Genomic DNA, 17,815 nt, shown 5'->3' with positions numbered 1-17,815 from the left:
AAAGAGAGAAAAGAGAACTACTCACTATTCTAGTAGAAAGAACATAAAGGCCTGATACTTGAAGGCTTTTCACTGATCAATCTTTGCTTTTGTTGAAGAACTTTATTTTCTATCCTTCAAGTCTTCTTTTCCCCCCTTGAAGGATTCACTTTTGAAAATATAGTGGTAAAAATAAAAAAAACATAAAATTGGCCATTTTATTGTTTACAGTTCAGTACGAGGCTCTATTTGTGAAGATAGACATAGTCCTGCCAATCCCTGCCTTCCTTCTGGGATGTTGCTCCGGATAAGTGGGCAGTTTGAACTTTGTACAAGAAACAAAACAAAAACCCTCTAAAAGAGCTCATGGCAGAAAATTACTTTCACATGTTCAGACTTGCTGTCTTTGCAGATTACATAGCATAGCCCAGAATCTAGAATATATTACCTATTTATTTCTGCCATCAACAAGATTAAGTTATCTAGGTTTTTTTTTTTTTTTTTTTTTGCTATTCTAAAGCCCAGGTGTGGTAACTGGTGGCTCCTCATCCTTACAGAGAAGAGATCATTAAGGGTACAAGACATGGATTGTCTCCACAAAAGAAACTGGGGAACCATTAAAGTATAAAGGTATAGCGGACAGGGGATCCTTGATACATCTCTTCAGACATGGTTCTCTGTAATTCAGTGTTTCTCTAGTTGGTTCCAAGGAGACATAGACTAGTTTACCTCAAATTAAACAATATCAGGAATTCTTACTAACGTGTCTACAAAGTGGCTCTGAGTTTCAAAGTAAGGGACCTAGAGCTAGCATTTTCTGTGGCATCTTGGTGAATTAGGCGGTAAGGTGAGACTATCTCTCTGCCCCTGTGTCTCAGATGAGATCCTCTTTCTCCATCCTGTCCCAGCCATCTACACATTGATCGTATTGGTGGAGCATTCTTTTGGATGGTAGCCCAATTCTTACCTCCCCACTTGAAAAATTGCCATCTCTCTTCTTGCCACTTACTTTTTTTAAAAAAAAGATTATCCTTTTTTCTTTTTTCAGGTCAAGCTCCTGGCTGCCTAATTTAGTCTTCTAAAATTATATTATGTTTAATTCTCTGTTTTTTTTTTAAGACCTAGATTAATATTATTTGGCAATTTTATTTGAAACACCCTTCATCCATATAGGTTGATATAGGTTGGGTATCGCCACAGTGACTTGGCAATACTGATAACATGGGTGATATTTCTAATATTATAATAATATTGCAAACCTCATGAACATCTATAATCTACAATAGATCATTGATGATGAGACCAGAACCATAGCCTCTGAACACCATTTGTTTGCATTGGGGTAGCTGTTTCTGCCAGAGTACAGAAGCAGTTTTACTTATGAATGGATTCAAATTCATAAGGTTGTTCCAAGCCCAGTTCTTGATGAGTCCCAAGTAGAAAGTACGAGCATCCCATATATAGGCATCTCTTTGATGAAAACAATAGACATTGATGACATTGCATTTGTCTCTTTATTCCTTCTTTTCTAACTCTGTGATTTACTTTTTATCCTTCAAAATTGTTTCTGCTACAACCTGTGCCATGCAGCATGTACCACATTTATTGTTTTCTTACTTTCACTTTTTTTTTTTTTTTTTTTTTGAGATGGAGTTTCGCTCTTGTTACCCAGGCGGGAGTGCAATGGCGCAATCTTGGCTCACCACAACCTCCGCCTCCTGGGTTCAGGCAATTCTCCTGCCTCAGCCTCCTGAGTAACTGGGATTACAGGCATGCGCCACCATGCCCAGCTAATTGTTTTTTGTATTTTTAGTAGAGACAGGGTTCACCATGTTGACCAGGATGGTCTCGATCTCTTGACCCTGGGATCCACCTGCCTCAGCCTCCTAAAGTGCTGGGATTACAAGCGTGAGCCACTGCACTCCACCCCTTACTTTCACTTTTAAGATTATCTCTACTATTCCTTCAATCCTAGTTATTCCTTATCTTAGAGCCATTCACCAATCATTGTACTTATCAGTCATAATAGGGTGATTCACATTCTAAAACACCTTAAAACCAGCTGGGCGTGGTGGCTCACACCTGTAATCCCAGCACTTTGGGAGGCTGAGGTGAGCGGATCACCTGAAATCAGGAGTTCGAGACCAGCCTGACCAACATGGTGAAACCCTATCTTTATAAAAACAAACAAACAAAAAAAACACCTTAAAACCAAGCATTTATACATTGTAAACACCTTAAAACCAAGCATTTACACCTTAAAACCAAGCATTTACACATTTACACTTTGTAAACTAAAGAATGGAAAGATGGCCTAGACTAAAATGACCATTCATACCATCTGCTGAGGAGTCCAGAGCTGATGTAGAGATGTTTCTGCATAATTGATGTAACTAAGTCTAGCATATAATTTTGAACCTTTGCTTTTATCCTTTTCTTTATAAATTTCAATGTGTCCCTAGTTGCACACATACTTTAGAAGTAAAGAACTGCAATGTATTTGTTATTCTTTGGTGTTTAGAATATGTGTACATATGTGTAGTGTAAGACACCTGTATCATAATATGTAATCTTTTCACTAGTGTGTGAGGGGGTTGAGGAAAGAGAGGATGTGTAAGATTGGAAGCAGATAGCCCAGAAAATAACAGAGTATTCCATGTGTCCAGGAGAAAGTTGGAGATGAGCTAAACAGGGCAGGGGAAATAGCAAGGAAAAGGTGGTACTTGAAGATCAATTAGATGCAGATCTAGAAGCCAAGGAGACTCACAGATTTCTCACCTGTGAGATCAAATGGATGCCTTTGCCACTAATAAAGAGACAAGGTGGGAAAATCAGGTTTAGAGCGAGCGTGAGGGAGGTGGCAGTTTTACTGACATTGCAATGGTGTGAGGGGGTAAGTAGTACAGAATTGGGGACAGGAAGTGCAGAATTGTGAATATTTGGTGCAGAAGTGTAAATATGAGGAATGGGACAGAGTTGGTGGTGCAGGGTTGAGGGAGCAGATTGTGTGGATGGAAGAGATCTATAGGATGGGGGTGGGAGCCCATACAGAGGGGCTGATTGAACATACAGGGAAAAGGGACTAACTAATAGACTAAGATCCCAGAGGAGAGCTCTGTAAGGGATGGGACTGAGGACAGGGGTAGCCATCCTTCCTCGTCACCCACAAAGAAAGAATAGTGCCAATGCCAAGTAACTTTATAGGTAGGAGAATAGAAATTTTGGACTGGGTCGGGCGTGGTGGCTCATGCCTGTAATCCCAGCACTTTGGGAGGCTGAGGTGGGTGGATCACCTGAGGTCAGGAGTTCAAGATCAGCCTGGCCAACATGGTGAAACCCTGTCTCTATTAAAAAAAAAAAAAAAAAAAGAAAGAAAGAAAGAAAAGAAATTGTGGACTGTATTTCTCGCCTCATGTTCTCAATGAAAGTAAAAGTCAAAATCATGCTGAGAATGAGAGGGTGATCTCTCTGGAGATCATCCATGCATTTCATCAAAGTGTTTCTGATAAGCGTTCAACCCTGACCATCAAAAGCTCTCTCCCTTACCTCTTCCCTGCGACCCTCTTCCCCAGTTTATTGTTTTTGCATTATAATCTAGTTTCTTAGCTATTGCTTCCCCAAAGAAAAAAAGCAGAAAAAAAGAAAGAGAGGAGAGGTTGGGTTTTAAGTGTTTCAGAGAAGTCATGGAAGGGAATGATGGGAGTATCTACCAAAGACAAGCAAGAGAATGAATGTGCACTCAGTGGCTGGAGGCCCAGTTGGAAACCAGGAATTTGTGGTGGGTCCAACCCTCTGCTTTGCAGCTTTTTCCAGATGTGTATGTGCATGGGAATGAAGCAATATGGGACACATGTGGAATTGATCTAAATCACTGCTTACTGGTAGAACTTTTTATAATAATGGAAATGATCTGTATCTATGCTGTCCAATACAGTAGCCAGTAGCCATGTATGGCAATTGAGTGGCTACTGCACTTGAACTGAATTTTCAGTTTCATTTTAATAGCCACGGCATTGGGCAGCACAGACCTAGAGTTAGGGGTTTGTGGATTTCATATGGAGTAGATGACAGTGGGAAGTGGGGAAACTGAATGGCGTTCCCATTAGCACCTTCTACTTGATTCCCAGTAGAAACAGATGTTAGACTGTGAGTGGGCTAATAAACAGTAATAAACTGTAGAAAATGGAGGGGCAAGAATTTCCTATGTTAATCTTAAAGAAAAAAATTATTATTCGAATTTATTTTTAAGGCGAGAACGTCAGTATTCTGTATGTAATAGTGAAGATTCTCCTGGCTCTTGTGAAATTCTATATTTCTATATGGGGAGTCCTGATCAGCTCATGGTGCACAAAGGGAAATGTATTGGTGAGTAAACTAGCAAAATCTATTTAAATTATTGTAATGGCAAAAGTTAATCACAAAGGAATGGGATAGATGAGAAACTGTGTCATTCAGACCAGTGCAGTCCAAGGAAGACCATCAAGCTGGTAGTCATTCTGGCACCTACCGTAATGACTCTAATGAGAAGTCACTCAGGTTTCCTCTAATGTAAGATGAAAATAAAAACCTGTGTTTTTGGCTGGGTGCAGTGGCTTGCGACTATAATCTCAATACTTTGGGGACCGAAGTGGGAGGACTGCTCGAGCCCAGGAGTTCAAAGCTGCAGTGAGCCATGAGCATGCCATTGCACACCAGTGTGAGTGACAGAATGAGACCCTGTCTCAGAATAAAATTTAAAAACCTGTGCTCTTCAAAATATTGTTAACATATAGATAATTTTAAATTTGTCATTATAATTGTCCAAGCTTTTTGAAACAAAAAATGATTAAAATATCGATCAGTAGAATTTTACATCATATACATCTAATGCTGATAAAATATGTGTAACAAAATGAATTTTAATGCCTATGGTCTTTTTTTTGAGACAGGGTCTTGCTCTGTCACCTAAGCTAGAGTGGCACAATCATAGCTCACTGTAATCTCAAACTCGGACTCACGCAATACTCCTGCTGCCTCAGCCTTCCAAGCAGCTAGGACTGCAGTAATGCCTGTGATCTTTATTGACCAGATCTTATTTTGTTTTCTTTTTCTTTTTTAATAGAAACAGGGTCTCTCCATGTTGGCCAGGCTGATCTTGAACTCCTGACCTCAGGTGATCTGCCCACCTCGGCCTCCCAAAGTTCTAGGATTACGGGCATGAGCCACCGTGCCCAGCCCCAGATCTTATTTTCTTAAGTGGATATTGATCCACTTGGCATTTTCCCACTTGGCATGTTATACCTGACCAGGAAGAGCACTTTATTTTATTTTATTTCTTTTTTTTTTTTTTTGTGATGGAGGTTTGCTCTTGTTGCTCAGGCTGGAGTGCAGTGGTGTGATCTCAACTCACTGCCACCACGCCTCAGGTTCAAGACATTCTCCTGTCTCAGCCTCCTGAGTAACTGAGATTATAGGCACCTGCCACTATGCCCAGCTAATTTTTTGTATTTTTAGTAGAGACAGGGTTTTACCATGTTGGCCAGGCTGGTCTTGAACTCCTATCCTCAGGTGATCCGCCCACCTTGGCCTCCCATAGTGCTGGGATTACAGGCATGAGCCACCTTGCCCAGTCAACCACCTTATTTTCTTTTCTTTTCTTTTTTTTTTTTTTTTTTTTTTTTGAGACAGAGTTTTGCTCTTCTTACTCTGGCTGGAGTGCAGTGACGCGATCTCGGCTCACCACAACCTCCACCTCCTGAGTTCAGGCAATTCTCCTGCCTCAGCCTCCTGAGTAGCTGGGATTACAAGCACACACCACCATGCCCAGCTATTTTTTTTTTTTTTTGTATTTTTAGTTGAGACGGGGTTTCACCATGTTGACCAGGATAGTCTCGATGTGAGCCACCATGCCCGGCCAACCACCTTATTTTCTATATGTCTTATTTAAAAGTTTTGTTCACTCCTGGCTTTTTGGAATTAAGCTGGTTTAGCAATTCAGAATTTGAATTTTTGATACTAAAGTCAAGTTTTTGATATATCTTCCTTTGCCCTAATACAGATAAAACCAGTATTGTTGGTATAGGATTTATTTGTACATAGTGAATTTGGCAATTAGCTTTTCAATTTCAATCCCATGAATATTTTTACCAGAGGTAACAGGTAGCCAAATGATGTGAATTAAGTTTGCTTTCTTTTTGCATTTTTTCCCCTTCCTCTTTTTATTTACTATTAGTATTTTTTTGAGACAGAGTTTCGCTCTTGTTACCCAGGCTGGAGTGCAATGGCACGATCTCGGCTCACCACAACCTCCGCCTCCTGGGTTCAGGCAATTCTTCTGCTTCAGCCTCCTGAGTAGCTGGGATTACAGGCACGCACCACCATGCCCAGCTAATTTTTTGTATTTTTAGTAGAGATGGGGTTTCACCATGTTGACCAGGATGGTCTCAATCTCTTGACCTCGTGATCCACCCGCCCCGACCTCCCAAAGTGCTGGGATTACAGGCGTGAGCCACCACACCTGGCCCCTTCCTCTTTAAGGAGATACACATGAGCAAACGAGTTGCCAGGGAGCAGGCAGCAGGTGGAGGAAGAAGAAACCAAACTTCTTAATAATCTGTGAGCGAGATACTTAACCCTGGCAGACAAGCAGCAGCCTGGACAGTACAGGACCCTCCGCATATACACAGCTACCATATTTAGACAAAGCAATCATTGGGCATGTTCAAGACTTTGGTTGTGGTGGTTGGCTTTGGACCTGAAACTGTCACTGACCCAGAGGCATTTCAGATTCACAAAGTGGCAACGTAAAACTCACTACTTCCAATTACCTGGGGAAATCAAGAAGACAAATTAATCCAATTTCTTATTACCTTAAGTTGGTCTCTTCTCACTGGTACTCATTGGACAGATTCACCATAGTTAATACCCTTGTTAGGAGACACATTTTCAATTGGAGAATTTTTAATAAAATCACCAAGTAAATTACTCATTTTGTTTTCTCACAATGGGTCTGATTTTTTTTTTTTTTTAAGATGGGGTTTCACCATGATGGCCAGGCTGGTTTTGAACTCCTGAGCTCAGGTGATCCACCCACTTCGGCCTCCCAAAGTGCTAGGATTACAGGCATGAGGCACCACGCCCGGCCCTGATTTTTTAAAATATGTCCTAATTGTCAATGAAATGTTCTTCATAAAAGATTAACTACTAATTTTTTATTCTTAATGAAGTATTTTTATAAAAAGCAATTAATATTTGTTTGTCATTTTAAAGTTGTTGGAACTAGAGAGAAGAGAGAACTTATGGATAGAGCACTGTAGAGACTGTCTGCATAAATGATCATGGTGGGCATATCATAGAGTTTTAGTCAGAGTTCTTTTGTTCATCTATTTTTCCTCACCCTCATTGAAGTATATTCTTTTGTCCCTTTTTTTATCCCCATCATGAAAAACTGACAAGAAGAGGCTGGCAGCACTAAAATTATCATAATTTTAAAAAACCCCAGCAACTATGAAATGCTTGCCTAGTCCCAATTAGGGAAACAAGTATTGCAAGACACTGTACTGCAAACCACAAATTTAATTAGGCTTTGTGTAAATAACATCATACTCTGTCCCATAAACATTTAATGCCATGTGTCTCTACTAGACTGCTTAGATCCCACATTTTGTAGGTGGCTTTCTTTGGTTGACAAATTTTAAAAGTCAGGAGGATTTTTTCCCCTCAGGCTAAGACTGTGAGGAGTTATTTATGACTAACATAATAGATCATTTAAATTAAAATCTCTTAAGTTATCAGCATTCCCATGAAATAAAAACTGCTTCTCAGATAAAAAGTCAAAGTGAGCTAGTTCAGCTAGATTTCTCCAAAGCATTTTTCTGAGACATCTTTATTATATATACACAGGTTACTTCACTTTTGATCATTCAAATGGAAAAGACAATTATCAATATCTCTTTAAAAATTTGTTTTCATTATGAAGATAGTGTAGCATCATGGGAAACTATTATTTATATGGTAAGAGAAAAAGGCAGAATACTATATATCAGGGGTTATCAGGTGGGGGCAGTTTTGTAGCCTAGGGGATATTTGGTGATGTCTGTACACAGTTTTAATGGCTAACACTGGGGTTGTGGTGCTATTGACATCTAGTGAGTAGAGACCAGGGATGCTGCTGAAATCCTGCAGTGCACAAAACAGCTGCCTACCACAGAGATTACTGGTCCAAAATGTCAATAGTGTGAAGGTGCTATGTATATGCTATGATTTGGTAAATTGTGGGGTAAAGGGGAATAGAGGGAACTAAAAGAAAAATAAAATGGTGATTTTTTTTTTTCTCCTTTTCCAATTTTTTTTTTTTTTCTTGAGACGGAGTTTTGCTCGTTACCCAGACTGGAGTGCAATGGTGCAATCTCGGCTCACTGCAACCTCTGCCTCCTGGGTTCAAGCAATTCTCCTGCCTCAGCCTCCCGAGTAGCTGGGACTACAGGCGTGCACCACCATGCCCAGCTAATTTTTGTATTTTTACTAGAGACGGGGTTTCACCTCGTTGACCAGGATGGTCTCGATCTCTTGACCTCGTCATCTACCCGCCTCAGCCTCCCAAAGTGCTGGGATTATAGACGTGAGCCACTGTGCCCGGTCTTCCTTTTCCAGTTTTTTTTTTAGAATTTTCTATTTTTGTTTTAATGAAAATAGAGATTTTTGTAAGAAAACTTTTGGTGTTACAGAAATTTAGCTCTCCCATGTGTGAGAACCATATGACTATTACTAAATAAGTGTGTTTCATTTTCTAGCTTCAAATCTAAACTGTAATCTCTTGTTCTTTCCCTCCAAAGCATTGACCAATTTGTATTTACTGAGCATATACAAATATTGCATTTAGAAAGCTATTGATGTATTCAGATTTTCAAATTACTCTTTTACTGTGCACACTAATCTACATCGATCTTGATGGCTTGTTCTCTATTTCCATATTCTTTCTTTCATTTTAGTTGGATTGGTATTTATCTGTATGAGGGTACACCAGTATATACAGTCAGCAAAGGTAAACTCGTTATGAAAATAACATTGTGTATTATAAAACACAGCTAGTAATATAAAACACTGGTCTCTCTCTCTCTCTCTTTTTTTTTTTGGTTGTTGTTGTTGTTGAGATGGAGTCTCACTCTTATCACCCAGGCTGGAGTTCAGTGGTGAGATCTAGGCCCACTGCAACCTCTGCCTCCCGAGTTCAAGCGATTCTCCTGCCTCAGCCTCCCAAGTAGCTGGGACCACAGATGCCTGCCACTACGCCTGGCTAATTTTTTTTGTATTTTTAGTAGAGACGGGGTTTCATCATGTTGTCCAGGGTAGTCTCGAACTCTTGACCTCAGGTCATCTGCCTGCCTCGGCCTCCCAAAGCGTAGGGATTGCAGGAGTGAGCCACCATGCCTGGCCAAACATTGGCCTCTTTATTTGGTCTGATACTAAGATCTAATTGTTGATTCTTGCCCCTTATTAAAAAATTATTTTAGGACTCTGGGTACATTGCTATAATCTATCAGAAATTGTTTACAAAAGAGCATTATTACATAAAGTCATATTTTCCATACATGGTATTCATTGTTGAACTGAATATGTATTACCCCATCCCTTTTTGCCCGCCACTGAAAACGTACCAGTGGAATTTAATTACACTTTCTGTTTAACGTGCAGGCAGTGACGAACAACTTGGAAAATTAGTCTACAATGCTTTGGAAACAGCCACTGGCTGCTTTGTTTTGTTGTATGAGTGGGTCCTTCAGTGGCAGAAAAAAATGGGTCCATTCCTTACCAGTCAAGAAAAAGAGAAGATTGATAAGTGCAAAAAGCAGGTAAGCATACAAGGTGGCTGACTGAGCAAAAGGCCTAATCTCAAGCTTTAGGAGATGGCAGAACAAAATAGCCCTGCATTTGTTCCCTTGCAAAGATGGTCCAGAGCAGTATGAGAACTGCTTGACCAGAGAGGACAGTGAAGGACCTACCTTTTTGCCCCTTGCTTCTGCTTTCAGAACTTTCACAACATGGTCAAAGCTCTTCCCGCTGCCTTCTTAACCTCCTTTCTCAGCCCTTAGTGGGCATCTTTCCAACTGGGCCTAAATACTAGTTTATAATTGAGTTTTTTTGCAATTCTTCTTTCTCTTCCTACTCTTGAAATATTGCAGGGCTGGATGTGGTGACTAATACCTGTAATCCCAGCACTTTGGGAGGCTGAGGTGGGAGGACTACTTGAGTCCAGGAGTTTGAGACCACCCTGGGCAGCATGGTGAAACCCTGTCTCTACAAAACATGAAAAAATTAGTGGGCATGGTGGCACATACTTGTGGTCCCAGCTACTTGGGAGGTGGTAGAATTGCTTAAGCCCAGGAGGCTGAGGCTCTAGTGAGCTGTGTTCACGCCACTGCACTGCAACGTGGGTGACAGAGTGAGACCCTGTCTCCAAAAAAAAAATAATAATAATACTGCTTGAAAACAATTTTGGGGGACTGGAAGATTTTTAACTTAATTTATAAGTTATAATATATAACATAAGGAGAATGTTCAGTATTGCATATTGCAATGTTATGTAACAACAAGGTTTACAAAAATCGTAGATAAAGCATGGTGTTCAGAAATGTATGTGTATTTATATATAGAAAGAAAACAAAGTAAAATGTGCCAAAATCTTGAGTTATCTTTGAGTGGTGACCACATAGATAGCGTGGGTATTTTCCATCATCCTAATTTTTAAAATATTGACAGTGATCTTTATTAAATCAAAAAAGGGTTATTTTAAAATTAAAGTTTGTTTTTTTCTGGTAGCCATACCTCAAAAGAAATTTATTTTTAAAACTGTTCACTAATTTTTGTAGTATTTGCATACTAGGTTTTGGGATTAGAGAAGCCGAGAATTAACTAATTTTTTTCCATCTTTATGAACTATTAGGTTGGCCATATGGTTTGGGGAGGATTCATTTCAGGGCATATTTGTTCTCCTCTCATTTAAAAGTATATTTTTTATCAAATACGTTGCTTTAGGTTTAGTTTTTTGTTGTTGTTGTTGTTTGTTTGTTGTTTCTTAATTCCCCCCATCCTGTATCATCACATACTTCACTTTTGAAATGAAACCCAACTTAATGCTGATTGCCAATATTAACCTTTTTATTTTCCTTTTCAGATTCAAGGAACAGAAACGGAATTCAACTCACTGGTGAAACTGAGCCATCCAAATATAGTACGCTACCTTGCAATGAATCTCAGAGAGCAAGATGACTCCATAGTGGTGGACATTTTAGTGGAGCACATTAGTGGAATCTCTCTTGCTGCACACCTGAGCCACTCAGGCCCCATCCCTGTGCATCAGCTTCGCAGGTACACAGCTCAGCTCCTGTCAGGCCTTGATTATCTGCACAGCAATTCTGTGGTGCATAAAGTCCTGAGTGCATCTAATGTCTTGGTGGATGCAGAGGGCACCGTCAAGATTACGGACTATAGCATTTCTAAGCGGCTTGCAGACATTTGCAAGGAGGATGTGTTTGAGCAAACCAGAGTTCGTTTTAGTGACAATGCTCTGCCTTATAAAACGGGGAAGAAAGGAGATGTTTGGCGTCTTGGCCTTCTGCTGCTGTCCCTCAGCCAAGGACAGGAATGTGGAGAGTACCCTGTGACCATCCCTAGTGACTTGCCAGCTGACTTTCAAGATTTTCTAAAGAAGTGAGTATCACTGAGATTCTCTCTAATAGCACTTTACTCCTGTGCTTTTGATTGTGCTAGAGTGTGCCAGACATCTAAGCGATGCGGAAGCTGAAAAGTGAGAAACAGGACTTTGCTCTCTCAATCCCGTTCTAGTCTCATATGTTTTCTCACATAGGTTTGTGATTCTTTTAAATACCACATTCTCTGAAATTCACTTGGAATTCACACTTGATTTTCAAACTCCTTTTGGGGGACTAATGGTATATTCTTGGAAGTCAATAAAGATTGTTACGGTGAGAAATGTCCTAGCTATCCTAAATACTGACCTTTGTTTGCTCTGGTTCCTAAGGGGTCAAAGATGAGGCTTCTTATTTCAAAAACAACTTTGGGAGTGAGATTCTGCCCCTTGTGCTTCTTAACCATTCTTTCCTCCTCCTCCTCCTTTTTTTTTTTTTTTTTTTTAAGATGGACTCTCACTCTATAATCAGGCTGGAGTGCAGTGGTACAATCTCGGCTCACTGCAACCTCTGCCTTCCAGCTTCAAGTGATTCTCCTGCCTCAGCCTCCCAAGTAGCTGGGATTACAGGCACGTGCCACCACGCCCAGCTAATTTTTGTATTTTTAGTAGAGACGGGGTTTCAGTATGTTGGCCCGGATGGTCCCCATCTCTTGACCTCATGACTGCCTGACTCAGCCTCCCAAAGTGCTGAGATTACAGGTTTGAGCCACCATGCCCAGCCCCTTAACCATTCTTCATTGGCTGTTTCATTCATCTAAGTTGTACGATGCACATGACTTCCTTACTCTAGGCAGAGGATTTTCACTACCTGTAAATCACAGGTGCATGTTTAATTACAAAGGCAAGTTTTATCCAGTTTGGGAGAACCCTTCTTGAGATGTTGCCTCAGGCCTAACATATTTGTCCAGGTCCTTCATTTAAGTGTTTTCTAGTTTAGTGCTGCCTCTGTTTTCAGTCCAAACCAAAGCTAAGTTCTCTGTTTCTGTTAAATAGATAAGATCTCTTCAGTCTGGATTTTTCCAGATGCTCCTCTGATCCATCTGTCCTGCTGGTTTCTTCCCTTTCTGACTCTTTGTTTCTTACCTTCTTTTTTCCTAATCATTTGCTTTTATTTTCTTCCACTTGCAACATTTCTTTTACCCTTCACATTTCTTTTCCTATTCCATCTATCCCAGTAGCCAGTTGGCCTGGTTTATATTGTGACGCGCTGTCACTCATGGTCTTACCATTGCAGATGCGAAAGTAGCTGCACTTGTGTTTGAATGAGATTGTTTTTGTGTAAAGTGAAAATGATATATATACAGTTGTGGAAAGAGGCCAACTTTAATTCTTTATATTGGTTTCTCTCCTGAAAGTATATGAAAATATTAAGATTTCTAAATATTTTATGCTATCTTTTTAATGCAGTAGAACCTTTTAAAGTATTTATTTAATGCACTCGTTTTAGGTTGGCTAAAATGACAAATATCATGTTAGAATCACAGATGAAAAGCCTCATTTCCATCTTTCAAATATCACCTTTAGTGTTCTGCCTTCTTCATTGATCAAGAGTAATTTAGTCAAGATTAGCAGTAGCATTATGTGTTGTTAAAAGCAGCACTAGGAGGTGTAAGTAGAAGTAACTTTCCTTTCCCATTTAGTAGCAAAATGAATGGGCTCAGTAGCTAAAATTTTTCTAGTTTTCTTCTTAAAGAAAATAACCCTATGCTTTGTTACTTTCAAATTTGAGATCAGCACTATTTCTTATTCATTTAACAATATTGTTCTTTTTTTTTTTTTTTTAATTTTGTTTTTTAACAGAGACAGGGTTTCACCATGTTAGCCAGGATGGTCCTGATCTCCTGACCTCGTGATTCACCCGCCTCAGCCTCCTAAAGTGCTGGGATTACAGGCATGAGCCACTGTGCCCAGCAAGATTGTTCTTTAGAATATTTTGTGCACTCCTCTCCCTGGAGTGGTTTGATAGACTGTGCTTGGTTAAGGAGCTGCTGAGAACTGTTTTAGGAACTTTTTTGTCCGGCCCTAGTTAACAAAAGAAAAAAGCCATTCATGAAGAATGAAAACAGCAACCTTCCATTTGTAGTTATATTTTTACATATTGGTGAACACCATTTGGAGAAAAATTTTGTTTCAAATCAGCCTCTTTGAGGGATAAGACTGTAGAGCCAAACATCTGGGTTCAGGTCCCTCCTCTACACACTACTGGCTGAGTGACTTAATTCCCCACCCTGAGTTTCCTCCTCTGTGAAGGTGGGATAATAGCACCGCCTACCTCATGAGGTGCTTGTGAGGATTAAATTAGTTAACACCCGTAAGTGCCTGGCACTTGGCCCAGGCTTAATCAGTGCTGGTTTTCATCACCATCCTTGAGAGTGAGAAGAAATGTGGATGTTTCCAGGCATTTTATCCATTTTGGTTCAAAGTAAACCTTTTCTATATATGGCTACCCTGTTGCCAAAATTATTAGTACCGAGAAGTTCATTTCAGAGAGATCTTGGTGGCTATAAATCTCTTAAAAATACTGTACATTCTAGGTAGGCTTTTTAACATTTTTCTGATCCAGAATTACTTTCAAATCAATAGCATTTATGTCACAATTGAGTTAGAGTTGATAATGTACTTCAGAAACCCAACAGGGCATGTATAGGGATGCTCATTGCAGCATTTTCTATGTCTGTATACAAGTGAAAAATTGGAAATAATCTCAACGGTAGGAGAATGTGTAAATAAATTTTGGTAGGTCCATGCCTACACAGAAGTCTTAAAAAAAGATATTTAAGTACTGGCTTAGAAAGAGCTCCAAGACACATGGAGGAATGAAAAAGCAAATTGAAGAATAATATATACAACATGATATTGCTTAAAAAAATCAATATCAAAAAAATAATACTGTTTTGTTTGGACTGTTGTATGTTTATGTATGTAAATGCATAGAAAAAGCTCTACAATGATACACACTTAGTGGAAGAAAGAATTGGAAGGGGAGGTTGGTCAAAGGCTTTATGATTATCAGTAATGTTTTAATATTTGCAAGGAGAAGGTACTTATGTTTTAATGATATCATTAAAAATTAATTGTAAATTTTAAGAAAAATACAGTATCTTGTACAAGTGGTTTTATTAGAATTGTTTTTGCCTCCAAGCTATGAAATGAGGAGTAACTTGCTTTTTACTGCTGTGACATAAAAAAAAAAATGTTTCTATTTATGATAGTTGCTGTCACCACCTTATATGTACAGATTTTTAAGTCCAGAATTCACAATGACAGTTGATTCTTTTAAGTATATTTAGTTAAAGGTCAAGTGTTACCAAATCATACTACTTGGGCCATTGTAATGAAAGTAGTCTGGCATGGTGGTTCATGCCTATAATCCCATCACTGTGGGAGGCCTAGGTGAGAGGATCACTTGAGTCCAGGAGTTCAAGACCTGCCTGGGCAGTGTAGTAAGACCTCATCTCTACTAAAAATAAACATTTTTTAAAAAGTATTCAAGCACAGCTGGGCATGGTGCCTCATGCCTGTAATTCCAGCACTTTGGGAGGCTGAGGCGGTCAGATCACTTGAGGTCAGGAATTCAAGACCAGTCTGGCCAACATGGCAAAACCCCCTATCTACTAAAAATACAAAAATTAGCCGGTCATGGTGGCACTTGCCTGTAATCCCAGTTACTTGAGAGGCTGAGGCAGCAGAATCACTTGAACCCAGGAGGTAGAGGTTGCAGTGAGCTGAGATAGTGCCATTGCACTCCAGCTTGGGCAACAGAGCAAGACTCCATGTCAAAAAAAAAAAATGACAATAAATAAAGCATTCCAGCATGGTGGTATACGCCTATAATCCCAGCTACTCAGGAGGCTGAGGGAGTAGGATCCCTTGAGCCTAGGAGTTTGAGGTTGCTGTGAGTGATGATCGCACTACTGCTCTTCAGCCTAGGTGACTGAACAAAACATTGTCTCAAAAAAAAAAATTTTTTTTTTTTTAAATGCCAGCTTAGGCCAGGCACCGTGGCTCACACCTGTAATCCCAACACTTTGGGAGGCTGAGGCGGGCAGATCACGAGGTCAGGAGATCGAGACCATTGCGGCCAACTTGGTGAAACCCCCATCTCTACTAAAAATACAAAAAAATTAGCTGGGTGTGCTGGCGCATGCCTGTAAACCGAACTACTCAGGAGGCTGAGGCAGGAGAATCACTTGAACCAGGGATTCGGAGGTTGCAGTGAGACGAGAATGTGCCACTGCACTCCAGCCTGGTGGCAGAGTGAGACTCCATCTCAAAAAGAAAAAAAAAAGGCCAGTTTAAATCAATTAGAATTTAACTACATTGACTTTAACTTAGACTTTAGCTTGCATTGAAATCATGTGGAGCTCTTGTTAAAGCACAGATCACTGTCCAAACCCCCAGAGCTGCTGATTTACTAGGTCGGGGGTATAGTAGAATTTGTATTTCTAACATTTTTTTAGGGGGTAACTTATGCTACTGGCCAGGGACTCCACTTTGAGAAGCCCTGGGTTAAAGGTATGGCTTGTTTTTCTTCATTAAGAAACAAAACAAGAATTGTCTATTATACCATTAAACAGTAAGTTAATGGGTTCAAGGAATGAAGATTAACAGAAAGAATGTGAGGCCCAGCATGGTGGCTCACACCTGTAATCCCAGCACTTTGGGAGGCCAAGGCAGGAAGATTGCTTGAGCTCAGGAGTTGGAGACTAGCCTGGGCAACATGTTGAAATCCTATCTCTATAAAAAAATACAAAAATTAGCCAGGCCTGGTGGTATGTGCCTGTAGTTGCAGCTACTGAGCTGGGAGAATTGCTTGAGCCTGGGAGGCAGACTTTGGAGTGAGCTGCACTCCAGCCTGGGCAATAGCAAGACCCTGCGAGAGAGAGCGAGAGCGAGAGCGAGAGCGAGAGAGAAAGAGAGAGCGAGAGCGAGAGCGAGAGAGAAACAGAGAGCGAGAGCGAGAGCGAGAGAGAAAGAGAGAGCGAGAGCGAGAGCGAGAGAGAAAGAGAGAGAGAGAAGAGAGAGGAGAGAGGAGAGAGAAAAGTAAATAGTAAAGTATAGGACTTGAAAAAAGTATTCCCTAAATGTTTCCAAGTTCATCCTGTAATGAGCAGGCTTCATCTAAAGCTCATCATACTGAGCCATGCTCCTGCACCAACTCTGATTTGCTTTGTCTTTAGAAAGTTTTATTGCTACTGGTTCCTGGAAAGGCTTAGTTTCTCATGACAAGGCATCAAACTGTTAAATTGAGGTAAAAATTTATAGCCTACTTATGCTACCTTAGACATTTAAAAAATTGTTCCATGAGAGTAAGACTTCTCCATCTAGAGATGCCTTTTTTATCATTTGCCTCTTATACCCAGCCTGTTGCTTAGCATGTAAATCCTGCAGTAATGGTTATTAATTTAAATTCACCTATGAGTATATTCTGTTCTATGAGTAACATGAATTCTTTTATGTGTTTCTTTTAAAAATAAACCCATAGCTAATGCCTTGGATTAACTAGTTGAGCTCTGATTGTATTTGATGCTAAGATTCTTCCTTCCCTCTCACCAAGATGTGTTTGCTTGGATGACAAGGAAAGATGGAGTCCCCAGCAGTTGTTGAAACACAGCTTTATAAATCCTCAACCAAAAATGCCTTTAGTGGAACAAAGTCCTGAAGGTGAGTCTGTTACCATTCTTTATGTGTATCCTGTTTGACGTTAAATTATGTTGAACATATACATAAACCTAAAACTGGAAGGGGCTGCATGTATTATTTATTTTATGTCTTTTATTCTGAACTACACTTATATCCATGAGTTTGATGAGTGCCATGTGCATGGGACTGTTTTGCCACCCTGGTTTTTGTAGTCTCTACCAATGGAGTGTCCATTAGTGTAGCCTCTTTTAGTGTTTAGTCACCCTTAGTGCAATGTAACTAGATTTTTTCTGCTGCACCTCAGATTAAGGAACCTCAGTAGAGATTGGAATGGATCATGAGACCTGGGTTTCAGTTCTAACTCTACAGTTAAGTCACTTACTCTGTATAACTCCCACCTCTAAACTTGGGCAAATTATATATTTCTGCCTACTTTAAGGAAGGCAAGGTTAGGAAAAGTTTTCAAAGGCCACTCCAGTAAGAGGTAATTTTTCAAACTCCTGG

The 17,815-nt window shown here is 40.0% G+C and overlaps 1 protein-coding gene across 10 annotated transcripts in view; it reads left to right on the top strand.

Moving 5' to 3' along the window:
- The window catches only part of EIF2AK4 (eukaryotic translation initiation factor 2 alpha kinase 4), a 139,843-nt gene that overhangs the window by 52,932 nt on the left and 69,096 nt on the right, over nucleotides 1-17,815 (top strand). For 9 of the 10 annotated variants that reach the window (XR_013521044.1, XM_035259867.3, XM_035259868.3 and 6 more), the window contains 4 exons: nucleotides 4,229-4,344; nucleotides 9,652-9,809; nucleotides 11,132-11,667; nucleotides 17,226-17,332. Coding sequence is in view for 9 of the 10 variants with exons in the window: in XM_035259867.3 (XP_035115758.3) it covers nucleotides 4,229-4,344; nucleotides 9,652-9,809; nucleotides 11,132-11,667; nucleotides 17,226-17,332 (917 nt within the window). In the remaining variant the exon portion in view is untranslated. The remainder of the gene's footprint in view (nucleotides 1-4,228; nucleotides 4,345-9,651; nucleotides 9,810-11,131; nucleotides 11,668-17,225; nucleotides 17,333-17,815) is intronic. The other variant, XM_078334393.1, reaches the window with a different exon arrangement.

This window comes from Callithrix jacchus, chromosome 8, assembly GCF_049354715.1.
Source record: "Callithrix jacchus isolate 240 chromosome 8, calJac240_pri, whole genome shotgun sequence".
NCBI lineage: Eukaryota > Metazoa > Chordata > Mammalia > Primates > Cebidae > Callithrix > Callithrix jacchus.
The sequence above is the reverse complement of the archived record's forward strand: the minus strand, read 5'-3'. Positions and strand labels throughout refer to the sequence as shown.